The sequence below is a fragment of the Pipistrellus kuhlii genome, unplaced genomic scaffold (genome assembly GCF_014108245.1).
Source record: "Pipistrellus kuhlii isolate mPipKuh1 unplaced genomic scaffold, mPipKuh1.p scaffold_m20_p_4, whole genome shotgun sequence".
Taxonomy (NCBI): domain Eukaryota; kingdom Metazoa; phylum Chordata; class Mammalia; order Chiroptera; family Vespertilionidae; genus Pipistrellus; species Pipistrellus kuhlii.
The window spans coordinates 8,475,792-8,500,349 of record NW_023425540.1 but is presented as its reverse complement, the minus strand read 5'-3'; the positions used below and the strand labels follow the sequence as shown (position 1 = coordinate 8,500,349).

The 24,558-nt window shown below is 45.0% G+C and overlaps 1 protein-coding gene across 3 annotated transcripts in view; it reads right to left on the bottom strand.

The window, feature by feature from the left end:
• Nucleotides 1-24,558, bottom strand: part of NNT (nicotinamide nucleotide transhydrogenase) — an 82,464-nt gene that overhangs the window by 17,339 nt on the left and 40,567 nt on the right. For all 3 annotated transcript variants that reach the window (XM_045571119.1, XM_036409750.2, XM_036409748.2), the window contains exons 12-19: nucleotides 23,379-23,489; nucleotides 22,438-22,583; nucleotides 20,458-20,653; nucleotides 17,995-18,228; nucleotides 16,392-16,552; nucleotides 14,230-14,409; nucleotides 6,377-6,536; nucleotides 4,781-4,862 (exon numbers count right to left, since the gene is read on the bottom strand). In XM_045571119.1, the coding sequence (XP_045427075.1) occupies nucleotides 4,781-4,862; nucleotides 6,377-6,536; nucleotides 14,230-14,409; nucleotides 16,392-16,552; nucleotides 17,995-18,228; nucleotides 20,458-20,653; nucleotides 22,438-22,583; nucleotides 23,379-23,489 (1,270 nt within the window). The remainder of the gene's footprint in view (nucleotides 1-4,780; nucleotides 4,863-6,376; nucleotides 6,537-14,229; nucleotides 14,410-16,391; nucleotides 16,553-17,994; nucleotides 18,229-20,457; nucleotides 20,654-22,437; nucleotides 22,584-23,378; nucleotides 23,490-24,558) is intronic.

Below are 24,558 nucleotides of genomic sequence, written 5' to 3'. Positions count from 1 at the left end.
GAGGCTAACAATTGTGAAGACTAAACTCATTGGGAATTTGGTCATAACTAATATTAGAATACAGATTTACTTTAATAGAGTCAAATTTCAAAAGGCCATCTTCCACCCTTCCACAGATACCATTAGGCAAAGTATTGTTTCCTGCCCAGCCGGTGTGATCCAAGAGGTCATGGGTTCAATTCCCAGTCAGGGCACATGCCCGAGTTTTGGGCTCGACACCCAGTGTGGGATGTGTAGAAGGCAGAGGATCAATGATTCTCTCTCATCGGTGATGTTTCTCTCTCTCTCTCACTCCCTTCCTCTCTGAAATCAATAAAAATATATTAAAAGAAAAGATTCTCTAACCCAACTACTTCCTAAGGCATGACTCCTTTATTCAGAATTACAGCATGTAAACATGTACAAACTGCTGAGTCACAAAACAGGCTGTAGTTCCCCTCTGAGGCCAGAATGAGTTCCCGTATGTGCTACGCACGAAGGACCTTTGATTGTATGTTTGCATGTGCAATGCACCGTCCCGGGAAGGGTCCATTGAAGTAATAAAAAGATTTGTTACTACTTTCAATATTTTTTACTAATTGTGCATTTTACCTGTGAAAAATAAGATAGGATCTGAAAAAGGCAGGTTTCTTTGGTGTATTACATCCTGATCAGAATTTCTAATTGACAGTTACCGGTCACTTACACAAAGCGCAAGAAAAAGCTATTTTGTAGTAAATGTCGTTTAAAGAAAAGTTTATAAAATGTGAAGCAGGGGGAATGGGACATAAATTAATCCTTCCTGATGAAAAGGCGGGGACCAGCTGGGTGGGGTCAGCCCATCCATTAGAGGAGGAACCTGGTAAGGAGTGGGGAAACTTCCTGACAAGGCAGACCGTGTCCACACAAACTGATTAATGAGGGAAGCTACAGAATCAACTTTCTGGCTAAGCTTCTCAGGCAAAGGATAGACACCCAGCTTTCTAAAATTATGAAAGTCCTTCCGACCAGCAGTGGTCCAGACGAACTCACTCACACGATTCCAAGTGAAAAGAAAATGTTCGTCTCATGTCCTAGCGCTTTCCAACAGCTAGAACGAGAGAACATTATGTGCCTTTCTCTTCTTCTCTTTTCTTTTCTTTTCCTTTTTTGAAGGCAAATAAAGGCCGAGCTGCTACTCTGATCTGAAATCTGGTGTGCATCCACGGCCTGCCTTTCTTCGGGAAGAAAATGACAAATTTGGTAAAGAGCTCACAATGAGGTCCCAGGGGCCCCATTTTTTTCCCTAGGACAGAATTAATACGACCTGTTCTATGACGGATGAAGCTATGTTTGACAAAGGGCGGCGGTCACATCTCCCATGGGCACACGTGGCCTGTGCCACAGAGGCCACCCAAAGAACGAGAAGTCTTCCAAACAGGGTGCAATCGGGCGATATCGTGCCAACACTGACCATGTCACAGCACGACCTTGACCACAGGGAGGAGATTACCACAGATTGGGCCCACATAGGGCTCTCCCACCCCTGAACCAAATCCAGCTACCAGACCCAGGAGAGAAACAAAAGGACTATGAAGCAACTGCATTTCAAAACAGCCCATTAGGCCATGGAGAATGACATCAGAGACAATACTGAACATCTACGTTGCCACTAATGTTCTGGAGTACTACATCCTGACAGAGTGCAGCGATGTGGTAGGAGCTGTACCTAATTCCATCTTTCTGTCAGAAGCACTGACGCTGCTGCTGAGTGGCTCCTGACGTGCAATGGCTAGTGAGCAGCCCGAGACACACACTGTACGGAAGCTACGGAAGACTTTGGACCAGAAGTGAGAAGAGGACCGTTGTTTATTTATGTTTTCTTGAACCCCATTGAAGAGAAACAGCTCAGAGAGTTCCTTCTCACTAATACTAGGACTCAGAACCCAACGTCACCCCGGTGGTCAGAGGCCCCGGCTTCGTCGGCTGTGAGTTTTTCCCTCGGACCACAAGGGCTTCCAAGGGAGGGGTCCAGAATGCACAGCTTTGCAAAGCACCGAGTCACATGCTTTTAACACAGCCATCCATGCTCTCCTCACACCAACAGGCAGGGGACAGTCTGCAGCCCAAGGGAGTCTGGCCAACAGTCAGAACCCGAGAGAAGAGGCCACGTCCTAGGAGCACAGCAGATCCCTTCCATCTGAGAGGTTCCTGGCGACTCTGCACATAGGTTGAACTCAGACGTGAATGAAGACACAGACTTTGCTTTGGTTTGATTCCCAGTCAGGGCACGTGCCCAGGTTTCGGGCTTGATCCCCAGTAGGGAGCATGCAGAAGGCAGCCGATCCACGATTTTCTCTCATCAATAATGTTTCTATCTCTCTCTCTCTCTCTCTCTCCCTTCCTCTCTGAAATCAATAAAAACATATTTTTTTTTTAAATTAAGCAGTGGTTAATTATTTTTTTAAAAGCACAACTCTTCCTAAGAATTAATTATTCATTGGCGACACTCTCTCTGCTTTATAATGAAAAGCCTCTCATAGCAATGCAAAGGCGGGGAAGTATCAAGAAGACATGTCTTGCCTGACCGGCATGGCTCAGTGGTTGAGTGTCGACCTAGGATCCAGGAAATCACGGTTCGATTCCCAGTCAAGGCACATGCCCTGGTTGTGAGCTCAGTCCCTAGTGTGGGGTGTACAGGGGGCAACCAAATCAATGATTCCCCTCATAGATGTTTCTCTTTCTCTCTCTCCCTATCCCTTCCTCCCTCTCTGAAATCAATAAAAATATATATTTTTTAAAGAAAGAAAAAAAGAAGAGATGTATGTGCTCTTGTAAGACTTTTGGTAAAAGGCTTGTAGAAATCAAGCGTGAGTTAGGCGAGCCCAAAGGTGTTCCTGACAACTGGGAAGTGACAACCCTGTGGCCAGTAAAGAAAGTCTAAGTCTAATGCTTTCCCGATGATCCGCACGAGCCCAGTCCAGAGAGGCCTCGGACCTCAGCTCCCGGGGAGCGTGCTCTGACTTCGGCCCAGGAGGGAGACGGCAGCGTCTCTGCATCCATCACGGGCCATGAAGTCACTCAGACGGGCTGGGTGACAGATGCGATTTTTCTTGGCACCACTCAGGCATCACTCATGGATGACAGTCACATGTGCACACTGGCCCGTGTCCATGAGGGCTGTGTGCAGGTATGTCACCACATCTGGATGCTGGGCGGGAGGGGCCTGCGGCTCAGAGCTCCTGAGCCAGCGGCCCGCAGCTGTGCTCCAGGAGCCCGTGGGGGCGCCCGGAGAGGAAAGGACCGAGGTACCGCGACTGCAAACACAGTTTCTCCCTTTAAAGAACAGGGTAGCCACAGCGGCAGCCTCCTGGTCAGACGGAGGCCGCCTCTGTGAAAGGCAGCCAGCATCTAGGATCAGCACAGTCCCAACCTCGTAAAGAAAGCCTGCCTCCTGTGGAAAGATGGTGGCACCTGAGGCAGAGTCAACCAAGTCCCTATGATTCCCTTCAAATAAGTAAGAGATCTTCACCCAGGAGAAAGGAAAATGATGGTAATCCACTGTCATCCTGTTAGCAAGAATCCTTCTCTTCCATTTAAAGCAAACGCAAGATTTGCATAATTTGTTACAAAGCCAGTATTGAAATTTCAATCTATTAGAGCAGAGGTCGGCAAACTGAGGCTCGCAAGCCACGGTTTGCCATTCTGTTGACTAATGAGTTTGCCGACCACTGACCTAGACTCTCGGTTCCAATATTTACAGGCTGTTGTTGTTCCTTGTGATTATGCCCCTATCCCAGTGGTCGGCAAACTCATTAGTCAACAGAGCCCCAGTTTGCCGACCACTGGGCTAGGCAAGCAACAACAGGTCTACTGCACAGTGCTGGCCTAGACTAGGGAGGAGAGGATCTTTTTCTGCCAGGGGCTATCTGGACATTTATAGCATCATCCAAAGGTCATACGGAATTATCAACTTAAAAATTAGCCTGCTGCCCTAGCCGGTTTGCTTCAACAGATGGAGCGTCGGCCTGCGGACCAAAAGGCCCCAGTTCGATTCCGGTCAAGGGCATGTGCCCGGGTTGCAGGCTCTTTCTGGTCCTGGGTCCTGGTCTGGGGGAATGTGGGAGGCAACCAAGCAATGTTTCCCTCGCATCGATATTTCTCTGTCTCTCCTCTCTTCCACTCTATGAAAATCAATGGGAAAATATCCTTGGGTAAGAATTACAAATAATAATAATTTTTTTTTCTTAATTTGGCCTACTATGTGTGGTCAAATATTTAATGAACTCACCCCTAATGCCTTCGCAAAGCCAGGCCAAATGATTTCACGGGCCTTAGATACCCGCAGGCCGGCCGTTCCCCACCCCTGGTGTGCACTTTGACCTGCTCACCTCGGGCCTCGGGAATGGTGTCTGAGCCCAACGCCCGACCAATGCTCCTGCTCCTACCGTTCAAACCCATGGGTAGGGAGCCTGGGACCTCTGGGGGCCGCCCCTGTAGTTCATTATGAAGGAGTTTCTCTGAGCATATGGAGCAGCAGAAACGGAGGTGGCTGTTCAAGCGTCAACTTACAGCTCAGGCCAGTGTCCCCGCCACATAAAGAGAACGGTGAACTCGGCCAAAGAGGGGCCGTCTCCAGGTAGAGGGACCGTGATCACTTTTTGCTTCTTCCTCCTCACTAGCACTACATATGTGTTTTTCTGGTTGTATTCAATAAGCACGCATTCCTTTCTTATTGACTAGAAACTGCAGCCGGATTACACCAGAAAGGAAACGGGCATCTACAGAGCAGCCGTCGGCGTTGCTTGCACACAGGACGCACCTGACTTTCTTGCCCTGCTCCGTGAGCATCTTCACCAGGTCGGCGATGGGGTACTGCGCTTTGGCCGCACACAGTCCGTAGCCTGCAGGGAACGCCAAGCACACGGGAGAATGTGGTTTTATTTTGAAATTCCTCTTGGATGGAAACATTGTTATGCAAAAAAAAAAAAAGCAAACCCTAAACAGGACTAAAAAATGAAAGCCAACTTATCACATGGAATTTTTTAAATACCGGCCTAAATTTCAACTTCAAACTCTAACGGTCCCTCCGCAGCCCTGTGCAGGTCTGACACCGCTGGGCACACCCGCCCCAGCACACCACCCATACGGCGTGTTCCCTTTGGCTCTCTCTCTGTCTCTGTCTCTGTCTGTCAGTCCCTCACATCTTCCCACCTTCCCACTCCAGCACCGCTTCTCAGCAGGTGACACCAAGCCCGCTGTGGGGAAATGATTCTTTCTGCGGGAATGTCCCAGGCATTCTAGCAAATGCAATGCACCTGCTCCCACACAGAGCAGGCAGCAACAGCCCGGTCGCTGAGACAGCCAAACCCCAGCCGCTGTCTCCAATGTCTGCAGAAGGGGATATGGCCCAGGTGAGAAGGCTTGTACCTGAACATCCAGTTATGCTAAAGCTTACTTATATCTTAGTATAGAACCAACCAACAACTAACTATCCACATGTCAAATCAACAGATTTTCTTTACAGAAAATGCCTATGATGTAACGCGACAGCGTTAAAATCTTAATCTGCTGCCTGTAATACCACAGCATTACCTTCACAGTGAAGAAGAACTAAACGCAACTTCAGAAAAGAAGGAAACTGCCCAGCTAGTGTGGCTCAATACTTGAGCATCATGAACCAGGAGGTCACAGTTCAATTCCTGGTCAGGGCACATGCCCGGGTTGCAGACTCGATCCCCAGTAAGGGCATGCAGGAGGCAGCTGATCAATGATTCTCTCTCATCACTGATGTTTCTCTCTCTCTCCCTCTCTCTCTCTTTTTCTCTAAAACCAATAAAAACGTATTTTTTTAAAAAAAGAAACTGAGGCCTGAAGAGAACAAAAGACTTGGTCAATGTCATGTCGATTGTCAGAAGCAAGAGTAAGCCAAAATGAGAAGCAATGACTCCCAGACCAAGCTCCTCACTAGGCGACATAACCTCACCTTGGTGGAAACCACAGGAATCGCAGTGATTTTTTAAATATTTGTTTTTAAAAAGAAAGACATTAACATTTACTGAGCAAATTTAAGAGTGAGCTACTTTCATATATTATATCTAACTGTATCCTGACAACAGGCCCAAAAATTATCAATAAGGAATAAACAACTAAGACTTGAAAATAATTCAACATTTGTACAGAATCACTGGAAGGCATGGCTAGCACCACGTCCATCAATTTATAGAATCTCTTATGTGTTCTCCAAAATATTAACACAAGCTGGAAATTCTCAATATCTTTCACTATCCAACAACAGAGTTGCTTCTAAGTTCCCATTATGTTTTCAAAAACAAACAAGTGCCGATTAGATGTTTTCCTATTATAAGAAATTGTTAATGTAATCAATGACAATGCCTTTTCTTTTCTTTTTTTGTACCTGGAGTAATAATAATGCTACCAGCTTCTCGAATCATGTCGATGGCATTCTCCAGGTTGATTTCCGTATGTGTGCCAGAAATTTCCATGGGTTTTCCGCCAGCTGTTGAAGTAGTACCATAACCTCCAAGAATCACATTCGCCAGGGAGCGATTCATTGCCTGGAAAGCAAAATTATCCGCTGTGAGAGTTTAATCCACATGACTTTTGGAAAATGACCTGAATATATGATATTCAGAAATATTCCATAAAGAGGTATAGCTGACCATCTAAAACATTTTAACCACATAATTTAATCTAGCTTCTGGAAATTATTTCAAAAGTGTAAATGAAGATATCTGGGGAACCACATTCTTTTTCCTATAGAATCAAGGACACATGAATATATTTTCAGCAAGAGAGTCAAATTTGTTAAGGCATTTCAAGGAAAGTTACCAGTAACATTAAGAAATTAATGAAAAACTCAGACCTGGTTACTATCACTTGTACATGGATCAAGCAAATTGTACCTCCACATTCACCTGTATTTCAGGAAAACAAGGAAGGCACAGGAATAGGAAGTTTTACAAGGTGACCCGAGAGCTCAGGTGAGTTCCACTGCCAGCAGGAGGGGAGGGGCAGGGATGCTTCTCATTTAGAACTCTGCTGCCCTCTGCCGTCCAGAAAGATAAATGTAGACGTTGATAGGGTCTGACTTTCTAAATCAGCTCTGTGAAGCTATAGAAGTGACTGGACTCATCCCTAGACTCCTAAAATATTTCATTTCCAAAAAGCTAGATGAGTGAGCTTATACACTTTTTTAGTAAAATAGACACCCACCCGTTTAACCAGAAAAAAATTATATTGGGGGGGGGAAAGAAACAGTAGGAAGGCACTTCTAGTTACTCCTTTAAAAATCACCCAACAATTCAAACACCACCACAGAAACATGCTGATAACTGATTGGGTTCTGAAAACAGTTCAGGTATGGCCTTTTCAAGGCAGGTGGTGGAAGAAGCCAACAGGCCTGTTTTGAGGGATCCACTACATCTTAAGACTTCAAAGACTTTGTACATGATCAAAGCAGTCATTCCACATAATCACAACAGAATTTCTCACTTCAAAAAAAAAACAAAACCCAAAATTATTAAACCCTGTTTTAAGAGTTGTAATAAACATGGCCAAAACCGGTTTGGCTCAATGGATAGAGCATTGGTCTGCAGACCAAAAGATCCCGGGTTCAATTCCGGTCAAGGGCATGTACCTTGGTTGCGGGCACATCCCCAGTAGGGGGTGTGCAAAAAGCAGCTGGTTGATGATTCTCTTTCATCGATGTTTCTAACTCTCTATCCCTCTCTCTTCCTCTCTGTAAAAAATCAATAAAATATATTATAAAAAAAAGAGTTGTAATAAACATATCATTGAGCCACTTATAAGCTATATGAGTATCAATCTATTACTTTTTTTTTTTTTTTCAAAAAGACACATGATTATTTAAAAGCAAAAAGCACCAGGAGATTTGCAATGACAAATAACACATCAGAGAGAAGCACATGACCGCCCATCCAAGGACAGCCCACCGGTTCCCACATTCAGGGGACAGGCCGGTGAGCTGCTGAGGGGACAGAGAAGAAGGGGCAGAGAGCCACACTTGACCAAGGGCAGCATGCCAACAACCTGACTTGCAAAGATGATAGATCAAAATGTCATAATTTTTCAAACTGTTCTTTTGACCTAAGTTCACTGATGAGTACAACATTCACATTTTACAGAGCCCAAAGTCTAGTAAACTTGTCTAAGATCATCCTATATAATAAAAGCCTAATATGCTATGTGTCCCATCATCCACTCAACCAATCAAAGCATAGTATGCTAATGATATGCTAAGGCTGCTCAACCAAATCACTATAACGTGCACTGACCACCAGGGGCAGACACTCCGACCAGTAGGTTAGCTTGCTGTTGGGGTCCAGCCAATCGGGACTGAGTGACATGAGCCTGACATGACCTGGAGCCCTCCCGTGGACCCTCCCCAGCTGGCCAACCTCCTGCATCCCTCCCTGGCCCCATCATGCACCAGTGGGGTCCCTCAGCCTGGACTGCGCCCTCTTGAAATCCAGGACCTCTTGGGGGATGTCAGAGAGCTGATTTCAGCCCGATCCTACAGGCCAAGCCAAGGGGCCCCACTGGTGCATGAATTGACACATTGGGCCTCTAGTAATGTATAAAATAAAACTCAGGATGTTTTTATGTATATTATTAATGGATAAGAAGGGCAGAGATATATTAAAGTAATGCTTTTACATTCATAGTCCCCACCTGACATGAAGTTTAAATGCTGAACACCACCTCCTCTACTTAAATCCAAGATTTAATGAAAATCTACATAGCCATAGCCGAGACTTCCCAAACATTCAATATTTATTGATTTTGATCAATTCTATCTAGTTTTAAATTACAGGATCCTGAAAATAAATAACCAAAAATAGTTTCCACCATTTTTTTTTCCCCTTAAAAACTGATTCAAAGACCTATTTCAAACATTGAGATATTTCTGTCATAGATAACTATCTTAATCCTCACCCAAGGAAGATTTTCCATTGATTTTTAGAGAGAGTGGAAGGGAGAGAGAGAGACAAAAGCATCGATGTGAGAGAGACACATTGATTGGTTGCCTCCTGCACACACCCTGACCAGGGCCAGGGACCCTGCAGTCTAAGGGCTGACACTCTATCCACTGAGTCAAACCAGCTAGGGCCATAGATAACTTTAAAAAACATCAACAACAAGTCAAACATACAAAAAGACTCCATCCCCCACATCACACAGTCCTGTGCAGGGACAGAGGACAGAGGGACATGACGCGGAGAAAGATGTAGGTGATAGAACCCTTTCATCAAGCCCAACGTCGCCTTTGGACTTAGGAGGAACCATTTTTCATTTCCTATAAAACTGAGTGGAGGAGAAGAAAAGAATATCTGAGGACGTTTCATTAATGTGGACCCATTCCGGATGGCAACTTGGAGAGGAAAACAGGGAACCACACAGTAGTGTAACAATCAAAGTCTACTTGTTAAACACGTATCCACAATTATATCACCATTAAGCTAATTCCATGTGGTCTCTTAAAAACAAAATTATTTTTCATCTCTGAACGTACCATTGCAACATCCTATTTTCAACAAATGTTTAGGGTTTAGGGCTTTGTTTTGTTTTGTTTTCTCTCTTTTTGGCTTGCCTGAGTGATTAATGAGACTATCCTGTGACCACTGACCCCAGATTGAAGAGCTCCCAGCTCCAAGACAAAGCATCTGCAGCCCAGGCCAAGACTGTGCCTTTTAAGTGATTAAGCCCCATAATGAAAATTATATGCTGCTTTAAAGAGGTCCTCTAATTCACGTAATTCTAAGCAAAATGTAAGAAGAAAACTCTGAAAACAAAGGTCACGACATGGAGCAAACCAAAGCAATAACAACACTATACCGTTGACTAGCATCTCTCATTTCGATGCTTTGTAGGTGCTGACTAATTGGTTGCAAAGCAAAAGAGAAAAGTTTTTTTAGTTTGGCTTTGATCCACTTAATTCTGTTCTATTTTCATTTTGGGGGGGGGGGGGAAGCAGCAGAATGCAAAAATCAAAAAAAAATTTGGTCTGAAAATGCCGTTCCATTTTCCAAGTAAACAGACCATAAAATCATAAAGAGGTTAATGTCTAGCGGCATCTGCATATAAAGCACAGCGTCCATTTGCGCTGGTGGTTGGGACGCTGTGGACATTTGTCCGTTTTTATAATACTGGGTGTTGTGTAACCAGGACATTAGGCTCCGAAGACACCCACAGGGATTCTCTGTCAGAAGGAAATCCAATTCCAGGGGCTGTTCCTTAGGGCCCCGGGTGCATTCCACCCCCTCTGGCTTAACAAAAGCGTGCTGGTCAGGGTTGGCCTCGCCCACCTCCTTCAATAAGTAATAAAGCAGCGAAGGTAAACATGCCGCTAATAATACTAGATATTGATATTTGATAGTATATCTGGTACCACAGCCTATCCGGAGAGGATTCCAAAATATGAAAAGAGCTAACAAATAAAACATTCACCTAATCGTTAATTTAACAACTGTTGTATTTATTTGAATGTGCCCGGTGCGTGTGAAAAGGCTACAAACACAAAAGCGAATAATGCATGATCTCTTAAAAGACCTTCCTTGCAAAAAGAGAACAGAATTTCCTACCTCCAGAGTTTGCGTGGGGAGTAAGTGAGCTAATATTTGTACAGCACCCGGCGCCGCAGATAAGTCCTTTTTCTTAGTATTATGAACAACCAGCAGATATGTCATTTTTATTAGTATTAGGAACCGCTCTGAGCTACCAGTAAGCACCAACGACGAAGAAACAACTGCGTATGACGAACAAGCACAGAATCCTAGGAATTCTTGAAGATGAAGGTGAAAAGTCAGAAAGCCAGGAAACTGTAGACCATTTCTGTCTTCAAAACTGAAAACCACAGCAGCCCTGCTTTTGTCGTCTGTTCTGTAATAAGACCGAGGAGCAGAGGGTTCAGTAAAACGCCAGCTCCACACGTCACCCACCAGGAGAACTAGCAACGAGGCCTCCGTGGAGACCCCTTTATCAATATCAACAGCCACTTTGACCAAGCGACTGAACGTAAAGACAACAATGATGCCCGAGGAGAATGCACTGCAGGGAAAAAAAGTAAGAGCAACTAATAATATGGACTTGGGTATGATATAATACCATCTTAGCAGACACCAAAAATTGTTAGAAAACCATGTCATTTAATGCATTTAAACATATGCGTGTGAAAAGACTATCATTAGAATATTAAATGTGGACAGTTACTTGGTAATGGGATTATAGATTATTTTCTTTTCTCATTCATCCTTACCTATTTTCTGCCAAATTTCCCACAATAAATGCCTTTTATTTTTATATTTGCATAATTTTTAAGGTTAAAACTTCAGCCATCCCTGAGCCCAAAGGACTACAGTTTGCTATTACAGAGCATCAATCTGACCCCATGTGATACTTGTGGTCACAGACAGCTATAAGAATAGCTTGTTAACCTTATACACAGCACAGGAGTAACAAATAACTGAAGCCCGCTGGCAGCGGACAGCATGCCTGAGGCAGAGGAGATAGAAAGAACATTAAAAAGAAAACAGAATGAGTAGAGAAAACAGATTAAGAAAAAGGAAATAGAAAAAATTTAATAAAAAAGATGATACAATACATAAGTGGACATAGAAAAGAGGATGTACAACTCCTGCCTCTTCTTACCTTATCTAGTTGTCGAACTGCTACTATCAAAGCTACGGCAGTTACTCTAACCAAAAAGAATGAGAAACTAAATGAAGAAGGAAAGGAAATGGAGATGGAATAAAGGAGGCACAGACAGACGCGACTGGGCAAATAGTGCTGATACATTTAAGAACCTGAAGAAAACCCTGAAAGAAGAAAAGGAGAAAGGCAAGAAGGTACCCATGAAGGTGCCCAAGACCTAGGTACCAGTCCGCGGCCCTCGGCCCCTACCAGAATGCCAGGAGCGGAGTTAAACCTCAAGCTTCTCATTCAATTTTAAAACCAGGGCTTTTAAAGGTATTAGTGGAAATCTGCTGCCCCCTGCTGGTCATTTACATTCACTAAGTGAAGCAAAGCCAAACTAAGGGTTAAAGGTTCATTTTTAGACAAAAATATTTCTACTATAACTGAATAAATGTTTTCTTCTTCATAAACATTTGGGTTAAAAAAAATAAAAAAACTCCAAAGCCTAACATTTTTCAAATAGGAGACACAGAACCTCCCAATTTCCTCAACAGCTAGACTCTAGTTATTAGAGGGATTTAATTTTATTTTTTTTTAATATATTTTATTGGTTTTTTTACAGAGAGGAAGGGAGAGGTATAGAAACATCGATCAGCTGCCTCCTGCACACTCCCTACTGGGGATGTGCCTGCAACCAAGATACATGCCCTTGACAGGAATCAAACCTGGGACAGTTCAGTCCGCAGGCCAATGCTCTATCCACTGAGCCAAACCAGTTAGGGCTACAGGGATTTAATTTTAAAAGCTCTTAACTTGGTTTTAAACTTGGGCTACCAAATCTTTTGTTTTACAATATGACCGAAGAAAACTAATTTTTTATTATAAAAAGCATTCAATTAACAATGAGTTTTTTCAATTAAAATATAAGAAAAAGTCTCAGTTGTCAAGTAAGGGTTTTTAAGTAATGTAATAAAAGAATGAAGGTGGGTTAAGTATTCTTTCTGAATTATTAATCGGTGTGAAGTTCACATGCTGATTTCATTCAGCCTCATGCTTGTCCTTTCACAGTCATTCAAAACGATTAGAATAGCATCTATAATTAGAAAAAGGTTTCTAGTCAAGCCTTTAATTATTTGCAGGATATCTTTTTGCCATCAAGAAGAGAATTACAAACAAAAAGGAAGCTAGGAAGTATTTTTCTTGTTAACTTTTTTTTTTTCTTTTCTTCTAAAACAAATAAACCACGCTGACCACAAAACTTGAGGAGGGCGCTCTCACAGATGACCAGTGGGAGTGTCAATTGCAGCAAGCTTTCCCGAAACAGCATGGGGCTGAGCAGAAGGAGCCCCTAAAAATGAGCACACCCTTGCCCTTCTAAGAATCATTCCTAAGACAACAAATCAGAAGTGCCAACGACGTATGTATGTACAAAGAGAAATAAAAATCACACAACCTAACAGGTACAGCATTAGGAAAAAATTAAATATATTTTTATATATCCATGTAAAATAATACCAAGAAAGCATTTTTAATAAGAAAATGGCAAGAACATGGTTTGTAAGATTTAAAAAATTAAATGTGAAAGTGTAACTGGTGATCAGATAAGGGAATACATTGATATGTAATTCACAAAGAAAGAACCTGAAGTAGTTATTTCCGGGGGAGTCAGAAGATTTTAGTTTTTCTAATTATCTACACTGAGTACTTTAAAAACAGCCTTGCAAATATCACATGATCTCACTCATTTATGGAATATAATGAACAACATAAACTGATGGGGGGGAAAATAGATCCAGAGACAGAGAAAGATCAATCAAAACGTCAAACCTCAGGGAAGGTAGGGGACAGTAGGGATAAGAGGGAGAGATCAACCAAAGGTCTTATATGCACACATATGAGCCTAACCAACGGACACAGACAACAGGGGAGTGGGGTATGGGGGGGGGATAAGAACACATATGTAAATAATAATAATAATAATAATTTTAAAATAAATAAAAAATTAAAATAAAAGTAGCCTTGCAAATTTATTCAAAGGTTACACACTGGTATGTCTGCGGAAGAGAATGAAAGCTGAGGTGATCCTTTTTTTACCGCCAGTAACAGAAATGACAGGCGCACCCTCACGTGCAGAACCCCATTCCTGGTCTGCCAAGCGCGTGTCTCTTACCACACACATGATGTAGGACTTACCACACATGTGATGTAGGACTTATCGCACACATGATGTAGGACTTACCACACACATGATGTAGGACTTACCACACACTGTAGGACTTATCACACACATGATGTAGGACTTACCACACACATGATGTAGGACTTACCACACACTGTAGGACTTATCACACACATGATGTAGGACTTACCACACACATGATGTAGGACTTACCACACACTGTAGGACTTATCACACACATGATGTAGGACTTACCACACACATGATGTAGGACTTACCACACACATGACGTAGGACTTACCACACACATGATGTAGGACTTACCACACACATGATGTAGGACTTACCACACACGTGACGTAGGACTTACCACACACATGACGTATGACTTACCACACACGTGACATAGGACTTACCACACACATGATGTAGGACAGGATGGCGCCGGAGGAGCCGATGAGCGCGCCCACGATGGTCAGCAAGTTGTTGTTGAGCAGGAAGCCCTCAGCGCACAGGGCCCAGCCCGAGTAGCTGTTGAGCACGGTGATGACCACGGGCATGTCTGCGCCCCCGATGGCCGCCGTCAAGGTCACACCCTGGGGGGCGATAAGCAAAGCACAACTCAAAAACAAGTGCAATATACACACACAGCCTCGGCCCTCAGACGCCCCTGTTCTTCACCATCCCGTTTTCCAAAGGCGATCACTACATGCACGTGTCCGCCTGCCCATGACCAGGCACCTCCTGTCTGGCCACGTCTCCCGCCGATACAGCGCGCGTCAACCCTGACCCGCCTGCCCCACCAGGGTCCCCCCCGCCCCTAAAAGGCAGGGATGAAAAGCAGGCAGGAACAGGGGAGGGATCCACACTTGGAAACCAGGGGCAGTGCTGAGTGCGTTTCCCAGTTTTGTTTTGTTTTTCTGTTTTTATTATATTTTATTGATTTTTTACTGAGAGGGATAGAGAGTTAGAAACATCGATGAGAGAATCATCGGTCAGCTGCCTCCTGCATGCCCACCACTGGGGATGTGCCCGCAACCAAGGTACATACCCTTGACCAGAATCGAACCTGGGACCTTTCAGTCCACAGGCCAACGCTCTATCCACTGAGCAAAACCGGTTTCGGCACGTTTCCCAGTTTTTATGGTTTAGCCTAAGGGCAGGCCCTGCTGTGCCAAGTGAAACAGCTCAAACAAAATACAGCCCCACAGCCTCACTCGTCTGAAGATCAGAGGGTAGGGTTTAGGGAGACTGAGGCAGTTCGGGAAGTGAGAGAGTAAGTTCAGCGCAGAAGTAGGCTAGAGAAAGCGAGCCCCACATTCTGGGCATGAACTCTGCCCATGTCTCCGGCTGACTCCTGAGCAAGGGGCACATGCGGGCAGACTCCAAACAATCTTCCTGAAGATGAAAGGACAGTAGATTGCGGAGATGGAAACGATGCATAGGAAAGACAGTCCATGATGTTGGAGTACCTGTGAATGGTGCCAGGTGGGTACTTGAAAAATCAGGGGGAGCACTAGGAAAATTGTCTAACCGCTATGCTGTGCACCAGAAACTAAGACAGAGTAATACTGAATGTAAAGGCTGGTTGGATTTTTTTTTTTTTTTTTAAGATGGCAGCTGCCCTCTGCCACCGGGGAGCCAGAATTTAAAATCTGGATCCAGCCTGGTGAACTGCCTAAAATCCTTATAACTAGTACTCTTTGGAGGAACACAACAGACTCCAAAGTTTCTGTCATTCATGATATCCATGATGCAACCTCAAATCACTAAACTAAAGAGGAAAAGGGCTTGTGGAAAGAAAGATTTTTGCTTTTTATTCCACATTTTCCTATATACCCTGAGTTTGTTACAATGTGAATGTATTCATGGATTGCTAAATTAAGTGAAAACCAAATATATTAGGCCATGAAACATTTTACTCATTCTCATAGAGTCATTAAATATTTTTAATCTAATTCACCTCTCCTCAAAAGTAACAATTTTTGGAGTTTTACATTTCGACGCACAGGTTTGATTTTGGCACTTTTTTTTTTTTTTTTTTTTTTTTTTTACTTCTTCTGCCCTGTTAGATTAAAAAATAAATATATCAAAACTATTTTTCTTTTGTTCAAAATAAAACAAAAAATCCATGCTATATAAGTCAAAGTAAAAATAGATCACCAGTGGTTGTAAATACATAGAATTTTAAGTTACTGCGTGTTCTAAAGGTTTTGTGTTGAAATCACAGCCAAACTCTTAGGATTACGTAAAAATCGGTCTCATTTTGCCCAGCTGGTGTGGCTCAGTGGTTGAACGTCCACCCATGAAATAGGAGGTCATGGTTCAATTCCCGGTCAGAGTACATGCGAGGGCTGCAGGTTCGGTCCCAGGGAGGAGGCAGCCCATTGAAGATTCTCTCTCATCCTTGGTGTTTCTATCCCTCTCTCCCTCTCCATCCCTCTCTCTGAAATCAATAAAAATACTTTTTAAAGAAAATAAAACATATCTCTCCCATTGGGGGGGGGGGGATCTTAAAGAAATAGAACTCTAACTAGACTGTACTCTGATAAAACACGAGTTCCTCTCCATCTCTTACCATGATGGCAGAGAGCGCCGACACCGAGCCCAGGCAGAGGATGCCCGTGCCGAAGCTGGGGTCCAGCATGTAGGGGATGATCCCGCCCAAGCTGGCCGCCAGCAGGCCCGCGTTGAGCATGTGCCTCCCGGGCAGCAGGAGGGGCGCCGAGTTCAGGATGCCTGGAATCAAGCACATATAATAATAATAATAATAATAATAATAATTTTTAAAATGTTTTAGATTTAAAAAATTGTTCAAAATAAAACAAAAACCCATGCTATATAAATCAAAGTAAAAACAGATCATCAGTGGTTTTCTATAGATAGAACTTTAAGTTAGAGGATCTGTGTTGAATCCACAGCCAAACTCTTAGGATTACGTAAAGAATCCCCTGCTCACAGTGTATGTCCTCTAACCCTAAGCTGCCAGCATGCAACATTAGAATTAAAACATGGCATTCGAAACATCACTTCCTCTCCCTTGAGCCATCAAAGCCAGTTCGAGTTCCTCCTCATAGCAGAAAACTAGCGGACACAGGACACACGTGCCTCCACGGAACTGTGCTCCCCCACACACACACACACACACCCCCTCCCCGCCTCCAGGGTCCCACTGCACCCCTTCAGTCTGGCCACGGAACCCCGGAAAGTCACTCCCCGTGGGACCAACCCAGAGGATAAACGTTGTTTTCTCCACTGAAAACTTCAGAAGAAGGTCCCAGCACACAGCACTCCTGTTCCATCCCCTGAGTCCGGGGAGGAGGGGCCGGTGTGCTGGCTGTTTCTGAGGACAAAGGTCAGGCAGAATGTCTCAGGCCAGTGGTCGGCAAACTCATTAGTCAACAGAGCCCAATGTCAACAGCCCAACGATTGAAATTTCTTTTGAGAGCCAAGTTTTTTTAATTTCTTCTAACCCCACTTCTTCAAAATAGACTTGCCCAGGCCGTGGTATTTTGTGGAAGAGCCACACTCAAGGGGCCAAAGAGCCACATGTGGCTCGCGGGCCGCAGTTTGCCAACCACAGTCTTAGGCGGGCAGTTCTTCCTGTGATGTTTAAGTTCCGTGGAAGTTCCCACTGAATTTTAATGAGTTGGTTACTGAGATTTTTGAATCACAAGCTAGTGCCTCTCAAGACTCCTGCTTTCATGAAAACGCCGGAAGCAGCCTCGGTGGGGGGTTTTCTTTAGTTCTGTTTTCTTGTGTGGTGTGAGCAGTAGCAAACGTTGCCAAACGAGAGCCCAGAAACGTGTATTTGTTTCCAAGTGCTGTATACGAATCACACAAATGCACTCAATGAGCTTCCCTCTGTTCTGGAAGCCAGGGGTTCTGACGATGTCACTCTGTCCACACGTATCAGTCAATGTCAGTCATGTTCCTGCGTCCGGGGTCCCTGCGCTCACTGCACGCAGAGGCAGCAGCTCCCGAGCCTGTGAGGATCCCTGGAGGGAAGCACCTCCGTGGAGAGAAAAAGGGTTTGTGTATCCTGAGGGCTACACAAACTCTGCACCAAAAAGGTTCCCCTAACAGGGTCTCCTGTTCGGCTGCTTTCTGAAATGGTCCCAGGCCCTCCTGGCCCCGCTGAACAGTAGACACTCACCTCCCTGTGCTGCCCGCTCACTTACCCTGCAGTTTCCCGTAGGCGATGAGGGAGCCGCTGAAGGTGACGCCGCCGATGTAAGTCCCCAGGTAGGCCACGATCTTGGTGAGGTTGGCCGCCACGTCCGTGGCGAAGTGCGGGTACTCCACAATGTACTCGGCCACGCAGGTCAGCACGGCCGCCAAGCCCACCAGACTGTGGAAAGCGGCCACGAGCTGAGGTAGGTCCGAAATCTGGATGCGTTGGGCAATGGTCAGTCCTGTCGGGAAAGGCAGGTCGACGAGAAATGACAACGGGACAGACCCTGGAGGAGGAACCGCTACAAAGACGGCCCGTGGGGGGCTCCTTCCGTGTCCCCAGCTGAGAAGCGTCTGCTTCCTCGCATGGGCTAACGGTAAGGACGCTGGCTGCATACCCGTATTTTCTGGTGTATAAGACGACCCCCTAATTTTTTTTTTTTTTTACAGTTAAAACATAGGTTTAGGCCTATATTCGCTGTATAAGACTACCCCCCACTTCAAAGAAAAGACATACTTTGCCGTCAAGATCTGCAGGTAATTTTTTTGTGCAATTTTGGTCTTTTGCCCCCGATTTTAGGTTGACTTTTTTTCGTTTCAAAAGTCGTCTTACACGCCGGAAAATACGGTACCCTCCTTCAAAGCAGCAGGTTTTCTCACCACACCTAGCCAAGGCCCAGCTCCAGAGGGCCTCCTCCCTACACAGCCTTCGAAGGTGGCCTTAGCCTAGTCCCTAGTGCATCCTCAGATCCCCTGAAACTCTCCCCAGGGCATGGGCACCCCAGGCCCGGCACACGAGAACCAGCTGGACATGAAGAAGGCCTAGGTTTTCAGGTGGATGGACAGGGGCTAAGTCCAAAAGTAAAGAAATGCAAATATCTGGGTAATAAATGTCCAAGTCAGGCAATTCTGAAGGAGTTGCACAGTTCTGGCCCGGTGATGCAAACATGCTGAGCTCAACCTATCCTATATAATAAAAGGCTAATATGCAAATCGACCAAATGCAGAACGACCAGTTGCTATGATGCACACTGACCACCAGGGGGCAGACACTCAATGCAGAAGCTGGGCTCACAGCCGGTGAGCACAGCAGCAGTGGTGGGAGCCTCTCCGGCCTCTGAGGCAGCACTAAGGACCCGAAGGGGCTGTCCAACTGCCGGCTTAGGCCTGCTCCCCACACCAGCAGTCATTCCCCAAGGGGTGTCAGACTGCAAGATGGTGTAGGCTGGGCTGAGGGATACCCCCCCATCCTCAGTGCATGAATATTGTGCATTGGGCCTCTAGTGTCTAAAGGTTTTCCTGCCTGAACCCCCAGCACAGACACCTTCCTTCAGGGTCTTTCTGGGGACATTCAGGACAAATTGGGCCCAGAGCTAATGTACTGAAAACTATTAGCTACCAGCTCCTCGGGATAAAAATATTCGTGTGTATAAATACACACACGACTGTTCACTCATATCAATGGAATGGAGCACACAGTTTTCGAATAATGATGCAGTAAGCATACAATACTCTTGACTGTAAATTCCATACGGCCGATTGATTTTCACAGAATGCTTTTGTTGATTTTTGCCAAACTGGTGCTGCAGCCAACCTGGTGTTTGACGATGAAGCAGTGTGGTTCCCACATGAATGCTGGTTGGTAATTTTGTTAACAGTAACAAACAAGATGAAGGTGAAGCGAGAGGCATGTGAGAACTTGGCTCACTGTCAACCGTGTGAGTGAGGACTTCGCTGGGCCTGGTAAAGGCTTGCACACACTGGAAGGGTACTGGTCCCGTTTTTGTGCTATTCACAACATAATGGCTAAGGACACAGCACACTCTTTAGTTGAAGCTGCATTATCAGCACTTTCTCCAGCACTTTCCCAGGTCTAGACAGTCAACACAACAGTTAAGTGAAACTACGGCCAACGTCAAGCCACCAGTCTGGTCATTACACATGGAGTTGAAAAGAAATGAACATTAGCCCATCATTAGACCGTATTTCTACCAGGGACAATAAACACGGACGACCTCAAGAGCCTCGATAACAAAATCTGATAAATTAATTAAAAAGTATAGATAGCATTATTACCTTGGTTTTTACTATAATTTATTTTTTTAATATATTTTATTGATTTTTTTACAGGGAGGGAAAGAGAGGGACAGAGAGCCAGAAACAACGATGAGAAAGAAACATCGATCAGCTGCCTCCTGCACATCCCCCACCAAGGTATATGCCCTCAACCGGAATCAAACCTGGAAACCCTTCAGTCCGAAGGCCAATGCTCTAGCCACTAAGCCAAACAGGTTTTGGCAACTATAATTTATCGATTTGGTTTTGGTTGACTAGTCATCACAGTCGGTATAATTCTCACTCAAACCCAAACCCTAAAACATTTACAGAGTTTTAGTACATCAAACTGAGTCAAAAGCGGGCTGAGAAGTGAGCGTGGGTTCGCATGAAGGCAGAAACCCACACGTGCTTACCAATGGTGCCGCCCAGAGCCATGGCTCCCGACATCTGAGCCAACAGTTCCGGGTTCGGGTTCAGGCCTCCAAGGGTGGCTGCCAGGCCCCCAGCCACGCCGATCATGCCCAGTGCATTGCCAAGACGAGCAGTTCCCTGGGTGGAAAGGCCGGCCAGGGCACCAACACAGCACAGACCTGAGCCCAGGTACATGATCTTCCCAAAGGAAGGGGGAGGAGAGAGAGAAGAAGATGGAGAGGGAGAGGGAGAGAAGAGGGAGAGGAGAGGTAGAAGGAAGTGGAGAGGGAGAGGGAGAGGGAGAAGGAGAGAGAATATCAAAACTTTTGTTCTATTAACATAGGAAAGGCCTCTCTTAAGGAAACGTGATTCTCTAAAGACAACTTTAAATGCAGACAATAGAAAGACCACTATGAGCTCTTGTTTTAATAGTTCAATATATTTTCCTACCCATTAGGGATACTAAATACCCTCCATTGTACTTGCAATTATACCATTTGTGTAAATTAGTTTCTTCGTGACTTGATGCATGCACAAATATGTATGAGAGTAACTAAATCTAAATTATGTCATGATGGGATCTAACCAAATGCTCGAAAAGCAGCGACTGCTGACGCTGCATGTGCCAGGGGACCTGGCCACACACTGCACAAATGTTGTAACTCAGTCCCATGAGATCCACGGGAGGAAAGAATCTTAAGCCTCATTCACAGAAGAGAAAACCAAAGCTTAAAGAGGTTCCATAATTTTTCCAAGGTCAGCTGACCAGCAGGCAGCAAATCTGGGTCAGACATGGGTCTCTCTGACTCACCGCTCCAACTCTTCTCAAAAAAGATGGCGCTCATTCAACAAATGCTACATGTTGGAAGCAGGAGAAACCAAGGAAACATGATTTGCCTGCTATCTGGGAGGTTTCAATCCCAGTCATTGCGAAGAAACAGAAAACACCAAGCCCAAAGTTGAGTATTATAATTATACTAGAGGCCTGACGCACAAAATTCGTGCAGCCAAGGTGGCTTGCCTCGGCCCTCACAGCCCCGGCTTTGTCCGAAGGCCGTCTGGAAGGACATTGGGAAGGATGTCGGGAAGGTCTTTCAGCTGGCTGGTCCAATTAGCATATTACATTTTTATTATTATAGATATAGACATTTCGAAGTTCAACTAGATTATTTGCTTTGTTATAGAGTATTCATTTTTAAACTATCTTTTTAAAATTAATGGGCATAACACCTCCTGATAACAAAAGATGATGTACTGGATTTTGGGAAGGGGGGGGGTAAGAAAAGGACTAATAGCACTTAATTACCATATTTTTCGGACCATAAGACGCACTTTTTTCCCCCAGAAGTTGGGGGGAAAAGTCCCTGAGTCTTATGGTCCAAATATAGCCTACACATATACTTTAAAAAAAAAGTTTTTTTACTTGCCCGGCTCTGTATGGTCTCTGTGTGCTTGCCCAGCTCTAAAATGGTTCTAAATGCTGCTGTTTACTTTACAGGGTTGATTACATGTGTTTATGACTGTGATGTTGGGTTTTAATGCACATAAAATATTTTAGGACACTATTTGTTTCAGAATCTTTTTTTCTTCATTTCCCTTCTCTAAAAACTGGTGCGTCTTATGGTCCGGTGCGTCTTATGGTCCGAAAAATACGGTAATATACTTTTTCAAATTTATTACTGATTATTTCATTGCATCCCTACACCAACCCATCCAGGTGCGGAAAGAAGGTGCTAATAACCTTCTCGGCTGTTTGTCCATGTGGAAAAACTTGGGGACACACAGGGAAACCCACATTTGCACATTCAGGGGGTGGGTCCACCTGGCTCTAGAATCCAGAGTCCCGATGCTTTATTTGACCAAGATGTTTCTAGAGTCATTGTTGCATCTGCATGATAGAGTGTGGATACTGTAATGAGAACATCACTCCAATTGAGAGAAAAACAGTGGCAAAAGCATAAACTCCCCAAAGAGTCTCTTACTTGTTCAATGTTATACCCGCTGGAGAGAGCAGCTAAGTATCCGCCCACGAAGGTACCAGCAGGGAGCAGATACAGGTAGTTGTACTCTGGGGGGTCCGTGGGACGCTTAAACATGTCCAGCATCCTCTGAGTCACCAGAAAGCCACCTTATCAAATAAATATAAAACAGAGGTTATGTCATTGAGCAACACAATTGTTTTAAAGTGCTACGATTTTTCTATTTTAAGCACCTTTATCATCTATGGATAAATATCATGTTAAGTAACAGGCGGTCAAAATTAGAAGCTATTTTATTATTTAAGCCAGTTCCATTGAAGGAGGATGGGGGGGGGGGGGGGGGGGAACTTAAATTTGCTATCAGAACAGAACCAATTATTGCCACATGACTACAAGGAACCAGCCATTCAGACGGTGTGGGAATGCAACCCATCAAAGGCAGGGTTTATTTTCTGATAGGTTATTCTGTTTGTTAAAGCCTATAAAATACTACATCAACAGGCACCGGATTTCTTGGACCCTTAAAGCATTTTTAGCTACAAAATAGCATCAAATGAGGTTCACGCACAAATTATGTGCTAAGCTTTCAGTTTTTAGAAATAAGCACAAGCAAAGCTAAGGCAAGAGACTAAAATTTTTTATCTCAAATTAGACTCTAATCTAGAGATATTATGGTGATAATAATTCATCAACTTAATGCCCAGCTATGCATTTAATAGCTTTCCAGCTAACTTGTATTTGTTTTCTTTGTGTTGGGACCTTGACAGTTTTATCAAAGGAGTTTCTAAAACATACAGACAGGCAAAGTAACTAATTCCCCTTCATAGAGGAATGAGTGAAATAAGTGAAACATTTTTAATGGAATGTCTATTTTCTACTCATTTATATTGGCTTCTCATGCCCCCATTCCAAATAGCACTGTGGCTCTGTCTCCGCCATCGTACCTGCGATGTTGACTGAGGATATGAAGGTAGCAAGAGCAGCAAGGCTCTGAGCCGTGGAGGTGGGGTACAAATGCCCGCCCATCAGCGCCAGCCCACCAACTGCAGTCAGCCCTGCGGAGAAAGCATCAAGATGGTAAATAGCGCCCTAGCCGGCTTGGCCCAGTGGATAGAGCTTCAACCTGTGGACTAAAGATCCCGGGTTCGATTCCGGCCAAGGGTACATACCTGGGTTGCAGGCTCTATTCCCTCCCAGTAGGAGATGTGCAGGAGGCAGCCAATCAGTGATTCACTCTCATCATTGATGTTTCTATCTCTCTATCTCTCTCCCTTCCTCTCTGAGATCAATAAATATATATATATTTTATTTTTTTTTTAAAAAGAAGATGGTAAACAGCCACAGTGGCACCGCCAATCAATGTCACAGCAGAAGGACGCCGCAAGCACAGGTTCATAAAGGAGAAAGTCCTCACACAGCCTTCCCACCGAAGTACCATTTGGGCAAAGAGTTAACAGCACCCCTCCCCTTTTGCATAGGATCCCTGCCCTTCCTCTGTCTTTCTATCTCCGTTCCCCTGCCAACGACATAAGCCAAAAAGGCCCTTAGCTAACGTTGTGATGGTGAAAAGGGACCCCTGGGGGATAGGCTGCAACTGAAATGGAAGGAACGGTCCTGGACTAGAACACGTGATGGTGAGGTCATCGTTCGGGGCTCTCTCCTGAGATGGTGCTTCTGGGAACTGGACATCCTCCCTGCGGAGGTCCCGAGAGCTGTGCCTATGGCCGCGTTATAGGAGAGGCCCACAGCGGTCAGCACGCATCCAGCAGGGCGGCTCCCCGTGTGTCCCAGGTGGGCCTCATTCGTCGGATCCAAGCTCTCCCTGGGGCCACAGGGAGCAGCCCCGGGCAGGGTGTGGACTGCGGCAGGGCCCTCTGTGAAGACCCAGGGGGCCGCCCATGCCGCCCTACTGGCCGCTGGGTCCTGCCCCATAGCTGCAGGTGACCTCACACCAGGGGCAGTGGCTGCGGGCTTGCTGGGCTGCACGCTCAGCCAGATCTAAGAGCCCCAAGAGGAGGCTGCCCATGAGTCTATGGACCTCTGCTTCCCAAATATTATGGGGGAGGGGGGGGCGGGGGGAGAGGGATGTCCCCTTAGTCCAAGGCGCTCACAGCGAAGGGAATG